The following is a 9,644-nucleotide window of genomic DNA, read 5'->3' as shown; positions in this document are numbered from 1 at the left end:
CGCCTACTTGCGGAACGTTTCAGAGAACACCTCTGGGACACCCAGACCAACCAACCCAAGCCCCCCGCGCTGGCCTATTACCTGCCCTCGACCTCTTCATTTCCAACTGCCGCTGGGACATTAACCGCCTCAACCTGCCTACCCCCTCCCCCACTCCAACCTCTCACCCTCACAACGTGCAGCCCTCCAATCCCTCTGCTCCAATCCTGACCTCACCATCAAGCCAGCGCACAAAGGGGGCGCAGTGGTAGTCTGGCACCCTGACCTCTACACCGCTGAAGCCAAACGCCAACTCGAGGACACCTCTTCCGACTGCCCTCTCGACCATGACCCCACCCACCATCACCAAACCATCATCTCCCAGACCATACAGAACCTCATCACTTCAGCAGTTCTCCCATCCACAGCTTCCAACCTCATAGTCCGGGAACCCCACACTGCCCGGTTCTATCTCCTTCCCAAGATCCACAAGCCTGGCCGACCCATTGTCTCAGCATGCTCCTGCCCCACATAACTCATCTCTACCTACCTCCACACTGTCCTATCACCCCTAGTCCAGGAACTCCCCACATATGTTCGAGACACCACCCACGCCCTCCACCTCCTCCACGACTTCCGTTTCCCCGGCCCCCAACACCTCATCTTCACCATGGATATCCAATCCATCTACACCTTCATCCGCCATGAACAGGGCCTCCAAGCCCTCCGTTTTTTCCTCCTTCTTTAGAGACCGCAATTTCCCTTCCCACGTGGTTAAAGATGCCCTCCAAAGCATCTGAGCCACATCCCGCACCTCCGCCCTCAGACCCCACCCCTCCAACCGTAACAAGGACAGAACACCCCTGGTGCTCAACTTCCACCCTACCAACCCTCGCATAAACCTGCACATCCACCAATATCATTTATTGTATCCGTTGCTCCCGATGTGGTCTCCACTACATTGGGGAACGCCTCATCTTCCGCCTCAGAACACTTCAATCCCAGGGCATCAATGTGGACTTCAACAGTTTCCTCATTTCCCCTTCCCCCACCTCACCCTAGTTCCAAACTTCCAGCTCAGCACTGTCCCCATGACTTGTCCGGACTTGTCCTACCTGCCTATCTCCTTTTCCACCTATCCACTCCACCCTCTCCTCCCTGACCTATCACCTTCATCCCCTCCCCCTGTCACCTATTGTACTCTATGATACTTTCTCCCCAACGTTTTAAGCTGTCTGTTTTAAAGCAGGAAGTTCATAAATTATCAAAAGGTAATTTGCAATGTACAGGGTTAGCAATACATAAACCTATTTCTGCTGTAACATTTGGGATTTTTCCTGTAACATTCAATTGCTAATATTGTGGACTGAACTTTGTCGAGGGAGTTGACAGAGGTCTTCTATATCAATCATCAGCAGCAATATGATATCTTAGAAAGTTGATTTTAATCCTTCCTCACAGTCCTTGTTATTTGATATGGAGGGAATGAACTGTTGAAATGGATGTGAGTAACTCAGAATTACTTCCCACCAGGACTTTTCAGAAATTGTCAGAAATCAAAAATGTTTCTTCTTTACACTGTCAGGTGCTTCTTTCTGTTACAAAACAAAACTTCATTTCTTTTTTGTTATAAAAATGTTAGAGACAGGATAAATGGCTATTCAAACGAATGAGATATTTAGAAGGCCCAAGTGATGAATTGTCAGGTGTAAATCCAAGCAGGGTTAACAATCCAATGGCAGGTTCTGTGATGATTCAGTAGAAATGCCCTTTTTGTTTGTGTCTGGTCAAATCCTGGGAATTGCCATTCCCTGTCACTGTCTTCAACAAAAATATCAGTTTCACCCAGTTATCTCTCTGGGCTATAGCCATTGTGTTTGCTTCGTACAAAGAGATTGTCAGAGCTCGGCACTAAGCTGGTTTTACGTTGACATTAGTGGACACTTGTATCTCACATGATGCAATTGTGTGGTTCTTCCATGTGAACTGACAAACACCAATGTAAACTCACTAGAGTGGCCAGTGAAGAAGACCCACATGAACATTTCAGAGCCAACGTAGGCCACTTGCCCTCATTGACCTGCCTTGCCATTTGATATGGTCATGGCTGATTTGACTGCGATCTCAATTCCACTTTCCTGCCCATCCTGATAGCCTTTGCCATTCAGTTTGTTTGCTATGGCTTGCTTAGAAAATACATTCATTGGAGTTTAGAAGAATGAGGGAGAATCTCATAGAAACCTGTAAAATTCTAGATGAGTTGTTGGGGGGAGCACAGAAAGGATGTTCCCAATGACCAGGGAGTCCAGAACCAGGGGTCACAGTCCAAGGGTATGGGGTTGGCCATTTTGGACTGAGATGAGGAGAAACCTCATCGCCCAGAGAGTGATGAGCCTGTGGGATTCTCTGCCACAGAAAACAGTTGAGGCCAAAACATTGGATATTTTTAAGACAGGGTTAGATTTAGTTCTTAGGGCTAACGGAATCAAAAGGTATGAGGAGAAAATGGGAATGGGGACTGAGTTCAATAGTCAGTCATGATCATATTGAATGGCAGAGGAGACTCAAGGGCTGAATGGCCTCCTCTTGTCTTCAATGGTTCCATGTAAACTTGGCCGCGGTGTAAAACAGGTTGCCAAATCATTCTCTGTCATTGGTTTCAAACCAATAGTTTTAGCCCTATTGCCTTTAGATGGCCAATCTTAAAAAATCTGACAAATCTTAGTTATGTCAACTGCCTGGAATGCACGTCTAAGGATGAACTTTCATTGCAGGTCTCTAGGCAACATTGAGTACTGTGCATTGGATCAAATCAGTGAAGGAAGATAGTAACGTAGGATCAGGAAAAGACAATCCAGCCCTTCAAGCATGTCCCACCATTCAATTAGACCCTAATTAATCTGCATCTCAACTTCATTTTTTTTTAACAACCAATCCCACAATACCCTTACTGAATAAAATAAAAACCTATATATCTCAAGCTTGTAAGTTCCTAATGTTCCCCGTGTGCATAGCTACTCCATATTCCTAGAACTTTGATGTGAAAGAGTGCTTTTTGTTTTCTCGCCTGAGTGTATTGGCTTTACTTTGAAGATTTTATCCTTTTGGTCTTGATTCCTCCACAAGAAGAGGCAGGTTCTCCGTATCTACCACACCAAATCCTTATAAAACTCTAATGCCGTAATCATTACTCTCCTCCTACCCTCGATAAACTCAAGGGAGTATGACCCACATTTGTACAATTTGTTTTCATAAATTAACTCTCCAAATCTTAGTATGTTTCTGCTGATTGTAATGCTCCTTAGTTCTGTGACTGGTTATGTGAGTTTGTTCACTTTTGCCCTGATTCTACACAAGCTTCATCAATCAAATACAGTGAGCATCAATATTAAACATGCTCACACAGTCAAGCACATGAACAGTTGAACACTACTGGATGTCGGACTATGGATAACCACGTCCTTCCGCTTGAAAAGATGTAAAACAAACTATTTATCTTTTCCCCATCCAGAGGAAACGCTGTGAGCTGGAAGATTTGACAAGAGAGCTACGACAGGTAAACCTGCTCCAGTTCATTCAGCAGACAGGGACAAAGGTCAGCATTCTCCCAGCCCAGGAGGGACCTGCTCAGGTTATTGGTGAGTAACTACAGGTTACTGCTCTCCACAGGTAACGCTCCTCTTTCCATGTAATCCATCAGAAAAATCACACTTATAAGTAGGCAAGACAAAAGCCGTGATCCAAAACAAAACCTTCAGGATGTTGGCTTTGCATTCTGGGCTAGTAATTACTGCAAATGCCCCTGGAGAAGGTATTGGGGAAGCTGCCTTCTTGAATTGCAGGCTTGCTTGGGATGTAGGGAAGGACTACCTACTTTTAGTGCTATTAGGGAGGGCCCCAGCATTTCCAGATAATTGCAATATCCCAGCAAACAGTGAGCCCCGTTAAAGGGGAACTGCAGCCCTGTTGTAAATTCTGCGTAAACTCTTTTTCACCATTTTTCACATTGAAATTTCAACTGGAGCGAAGAACCACAGCAGTTACAAAGAAGCTGTAGTTTTTTAAATTCACCAAAGCAACTAACTTTGGAGCCTTAGCAACGGTTACATTATCTTGCCGTGAAGGTGTGACAGAGCACTTGCTCAATCTTAACAAAGCAGCCGTGCTGGGTGTGAGGAGCATTGTGATTAGCGAGTGACTTGGCGTGTTTTGAGTTGCAAGCTGCCTACTTTTATTCTAACTAGGCCATCTGTTTACTGAGCAGGCGTTCTGCTATCTATTTTTAACGTGAATTGTGCAGCGTATGTCTGGTTTATGCGGGTTCATTTTCCCCAATTACTGTTCAGTGGCAGGGACCTTTTCTAGCGAGAGTTCAAAGTCTGCTGTAGCTCCAAAATAAAAGCCACTAGTGCACCGACTGAAGATAGAGGAGCATAATGTCCCAGGATTGGGGACTTGGTACAAGATAAATCTGTCATGTTTCTGACAGGAGGAATGCCTTGATTATCAAGCCACACTTTTTTATGAGGCAAATTATTGTCAATATTTTCATTTTATCATTGAAATGTTAAGTTCCCGGGAATGATGATCCCCAACAATCTGGATCACAATGGTCAAGAAAGCACAACAACATCTCTATTTTGTCCGGAAGTTGAGGAAATTTGTCATGTCCACAATGACTCTTACCAACTTTTATAGATGCACATAGAAAGCATCGTATCTGGACGCATCACAGCTTGGTATTGCAACTGCTCTGCCCAAGACTGTAAAAGCTTTCAGACAGGAATCATGCAAACCAGCCTTTTTCCACTGACTCCATCTACACTTTCCACTGCCTCGGAAAAACAACCAACATAATTGGGGTGGCACAGTGGCTCACTGCTGCCTCACAGCACCAGGTTTGATTCCACCCGCGGGTGACTGTCTGTGTGGAGTTTGCCCTTTCTCCCCGTGTCTGTGTGGGTTTCCTCTGGGTGCGCTAGTTTCCTCCCACAGTCCTAAGATGTGCAGGTTAGGTGAATTGGTCGTGCTAAATTGCTCATAATATTCGGGGGTGCATTGGTTGGGGTCAATGTAGGGGAATGGGTTTGGGTAGGATACTCTTCGGAGGGTCGGTATGGACTTGTTGGGCTGAAGGACCTGTTTCCATACTATAGGGATTCTAAGAAAATAATCAAAGACCCCTCCCACCCTGGTTATACTCACTTCCACCTTCTTCTGATGAGCAGAAGATATAGGTTTGTACATACGTATAAATAGATTCAAGAACAACTTCTTCCCCGTTGTTATCAGACTTTTGAACAGACCTCCCAAATATTTATTCTGATCTCTCTCTTTCTGCACCTTCTCTGTGGCTGTAACACTGTATTTTGCAATCTGTTTTGTTACCCTGACGCACTTTGTATGGTATGATCTGCCTGTATAACACACAAAACAACACTTTTCACTGTCTCTTGGAACAAGTGGCAACAATAAATCAATCAATCAAACGGTCAAACTGTTTCCCATTATTACTACCATCCAGAATAAAAGAGACCTCCACCAAAATGATTAAAGAAACTCAAAAATGATTTGTTTATAATAAATATAACTTATTATTTAAACAACTGATAAAACTGGTTAACAACTAAGCTATATTCTGAAATTAAACTGTGTCCCCTTAATCCCTAATGAATACATTCACGTGACATACAAGGCAATACATCTCTGCAGAAATGATGTGACTTTCACAAAAAAGGAGAAAAAAAAGTCTGTCATCTTTTAGAATGACTATGTTGGTTTCAGTTCTTTCATATGTAAATGCCAGAACTTTTTTAAAGTTACATTCTCAAGTCAACTTCAACAATAGGTGCCATGTTGGCCCAGTTAATGCATTGAAGGCGTGAGGTGCCCTGTGTGAGGCTGTCTGTGTCCTAATGTTCAGACTGATTCTATTTCTAAAAAAGGGATTTACAGAATCTTATATGGATCCATGCAGTTTTTGAGCAAAATAAAATATAATTCTGCAAGTACAAACTCACCCCACATCCTTACTTGTGTGTGCGTGTTGTGCAGTGGGGTCACCTGTAGTGTGACATGAACCCACGGTCCTGGTTAAGGCCAGCCCCATGGGTACTGAACTTGGCTATCAGCCTCTGCTCGGCCACTTTGCATTGTTGCCTGTCCTGAAGTCCGCCCAGGAGAATGGTCGCCGGAAGGTCCAAGGTCGAATGTCCCAGACCACTGAACTGTTCTCTGACTGGGAGAGAATACTCCTGTCTGTTGATTGTTGTGCAGTGTCCTTTCATCTATTGCCATAGCCTCTGCTCGGTCTCGCCAATGTACATGCCTCAGGGCATCCTTGCCTGCAGCGTATAGGGTAGACAATGCACACGCACGCATGCGTTTGTGGGGTGAATTTGTATTTGCGGAATTACAATTATTTTGCACAAAAACTGCATGCATCCATGTGAGATTCTGTAAATCCCTTTTTTTAGAAATAGAATCAGTCTGAACATTGGGGCGCTGACTGCCTCACACAGGGCACCTCACACCTTCAATGCATTCCTGAAGAAGGGCCTGTGCCCGAAACGTCGAATCTCCTGTTCCCTGGATGCTGCCTGACCTGCTGTGCTGTTCCAGCAATAAAGTTTCAGCATTATCTGGGCCAACATGGCACCTGTTGTTAAAATTGACTTGCGAATGTAACTTTAAAAAAGTTCTGGGATTTACATATGAAAGATCTGAAATCAACATAGTCATTCTAAAAGATGAGAGACTTAACAAACAATCCAGATCTTTTTCAATATGTAATTTCAGTTGCATCACACTGTAAACTTTTGCAATGCATTCTGTGTCTTATGATCTTATAATCTGCAACCACATGATGAAGGAGCAGCGCTTCAAAAGCTAGTGCTTCCCAATAAACCTGTTGTGTGATTGTTAATTTTGTACACCCCAGTCCAACACTGGCATCTCCAAATCAGAAATATAAGTAAGGTTTCCCAACAGATGTTTATGGTATTGGGGGTAATATATTAATATGGAGAGGGGATTAACAAAGTAATAGGAAGCAGAGTTGAGATAAATGTGCCATTTTTAGGTTGGCAAATTATACTTAATGGGGTACCACAGGTATCAATTCTGGCTCCTCAACTATTTACAACTCATATCAATGGCTTTTTAAAATTTGTTCACAGGAGGGTGATCAAGAGCTGAATGTCATGGTCTGAAAGTATGATGTATACAAAAACTCTCATAGCATTTAAAAAGTACTTGAATTTGCAGATGAGGTTTTGTAACCTACAAGGTGATGGTCCAAGAACTGGAAGATGGGGTGGGATTGTTAGCTGGCGAAGACTGAATAGTCTTCATCCTAGTTGACAATGTCTGATCATAGGAAGGCCAGCCAGGACGTACTTGGGATTGTTAAATCTGTCAAAAGGGTAGTTTCTGCTTCAAAGACATTTTTGTTGTTATTATTACTTCATGGAAGGTAGGCGTTTGCTGACTCGGGTCAGGGTTTATGACCATTTACGAGTGTGACCTGTGAATGGAAAATGGGCTGCAACCACAGCCAGTGTGAGCAGAGTCAATGTCTGCATTTCCGAAGGGCAAGATATGGAACTGATTCCTTCCCTCCCTGATCTGTAGGAAACATGAAAGACTCTCCTATATACCCGGGTGTTTTTAGTGAGTGAGGTGGAGCTGGGAGAAAGATTCAGTGCTCATATAGCATTTATAATCTCCTACTATCTCTTTGTGACTAAAATCATTCCTATCTTCCCCCTCTCAATACTAATTCATTCAAGTATATCACAGTCCCCCATTTGGCCCAACAAGTCCACACCGACTCTCCAAAGAGTAACCCACCCAGACACATTCCCCTACCACTCTACATTTCCCCTGATTAATGCACCTAACTGACACACCCCTGAACACTATGGGCAACTTAGCATGACTAATCCACCTAACCTGCACATCTTTGGATTGTGTGAGGAAACCGGAGCACCCGGAGGAAATCCATGCAAACACAGAAAGCACATGCAAACTCCACACAGCCAGTCACCTGAGGCTGGAATTGAACTCAGGTCCCTGGCGCTGTGAGGCAGCAGTGCTAACCACTGAGCCACCATGCTGCCCATAAATTTCTTTGTTGAAACAATCCTTACATTTTCTATACTCCTTAAGGGCATCTGCTGTTTTGAACCCTCAGTATCTGCCGTAAGCTTTTTTTTTCCATAATCTAATCCTGTACATCCCTTGGCATTCAGATTCCCTGCACTTGTTGGTATCAGCCTTAACATTCACAGGAATATGTTAGCCCTGCAATCTTACCCTTCAGAATGTTTCTCGCTGTTCTGGAGTGATTTTCCTGCAAGTAGTTGCACCCAGTCCCTCTCTAAGTCTCAGTTTAAAGTGCCCCCAAGATGCAGAGAGGAACAACGGCTCAGCGTCCATCATCCTTGATGCCATTTCCTCTGGATGGATGAGACACAGTGTCTCTGCAGACTGAGGATAACCCGGGATACTGGCACAGTCTAGATTAGAGTGGTGCTGGAAAAGCGCAGCAGTTCAGGAGTAAAACTGCTCCTCGGATGCTGCCTGAACTGCTGTGCTTTTCTAGCACCACTCTAATCTAGATTCTGGTTTCCAGCATCTGCCGTCGTCGTTTTCACCGGCATACCGTCACGGCGCTGTGCCAACTGCTGGATTGGGACTTGTGACCTCGAGGAGCGAGTGACCATCTGATCCCAGTGACCATTTAGGTGGCTTTCATGGGATGAACCCCTTCCAAGGAGCCACTGGAGATCCGTGTGGGATCTGTAAATCATCCAGCCACAAACACATCGAGACTGTGATCGATTTATGCCACATCACACCATCCCATCACATATCCCCGGTGACGGGGTCAGTGCTGCATCCTGGGTAGTGGGATTCCACACTCTAGCTGGCTTCCCCCAGGGGCAGGGTGTGATAGACCGTATACACACCGTGCTGAGAAGGTCACAGCATAACAGAGTAGAGTTCATCAACAGGATAGGGCTGCATTCCATCAACGTGCAAGTGATCATCAGAACAACTTTACAGAGATGAGTGCGTGATCCCCAGGAGCTGCCATGATGCCTGTATCTTTCAGAGGTCTCATGTGTCTGCTGTATTTGAGGGTCTAGGCTGGTTACTGGGAGACAACTGCAGCCATGGCTGGCGGCTGGTACACAAACCACCCCCCACCCCCGAACGAGGCCGGGCCTATGTACAGTGCAGTCCATTCTTCAGTCAGGGCCATCATGGAGCAGGTGATAGGCCTCCTGAAGATAAGGTTCAGCAGCGTAGCTCAGTCGATGGATCTGAAGTGGGGAGGAGGGAGGGTTGGTTGCTTGAAGTTCGCTCCAGAAAGGGTGTGCCTCATGATGCTGACATAGTGTCTCTGTACAACAGGGCAGTAAAGAAGGGGATGTGATGGAAGCTGAAGAAATAGGAGGGAAAGGGAAGCAGTCTCCAGGGAGGAGGATGAGGAGTTTGAGCAGGAGGAACATCGCGTTGTGCAAGATGGAGCGCAGCAGCATCAGGCACTGTGAGCCAGACAGGAACTTAGAGGCGAAAATGTGTTGCTGGAAAAGCGCAGCAGGTCAGGCAGCATCCAAGGAACAGGAGAATCGACGTTTCGGGCATAAGGCCTTCTT

General features: G+C 45.1%; 1 protein-coding gene across 2 annotated transcripts in view; it reads left to right on the top strand.

Annotated features, from left to right (window-relative positions):
• LOC122563295 (ras association domain-containing protein 8-like) overlaps window positions 1–9,644 on the top strand; it is an 85,562-nt gene that overhangs the window by 56,666 nt on the left and 19,252 nt on the right. For both annotated transcript variants that reach the window (XM_043716998.1, XM_043716997.1), the window contains exon 4: window positions 3,491–3,617. In XM_043716998.1, the coding sequence (XP_043572933.1) occupies window positions 3,491–3,617 (127 nt within the window). The remainder of the gene's footprint in view (window positions 1–3,490; window positions 3,618–9,644) is intronic.

Source organism: Chiloscyllium plagiosum, chromosome 26, assembly GCF_004010195.1.
Source record: "Chiloscyllium plagiosum isolate BGI_BamShark_2017 chromosome 26, ASM401019v2, whole genome shotgun sequence".
NCBI lineage: Eukaryota > Metazoa > Chordata > Chondrichthyes > Orectolobiformes > Hemiscylliidae > Chiloscyllium > Chiloscyllium plagiosum.
This window is presented reverse-complemented; position numbering and strand designations above follow the sequence as displayed.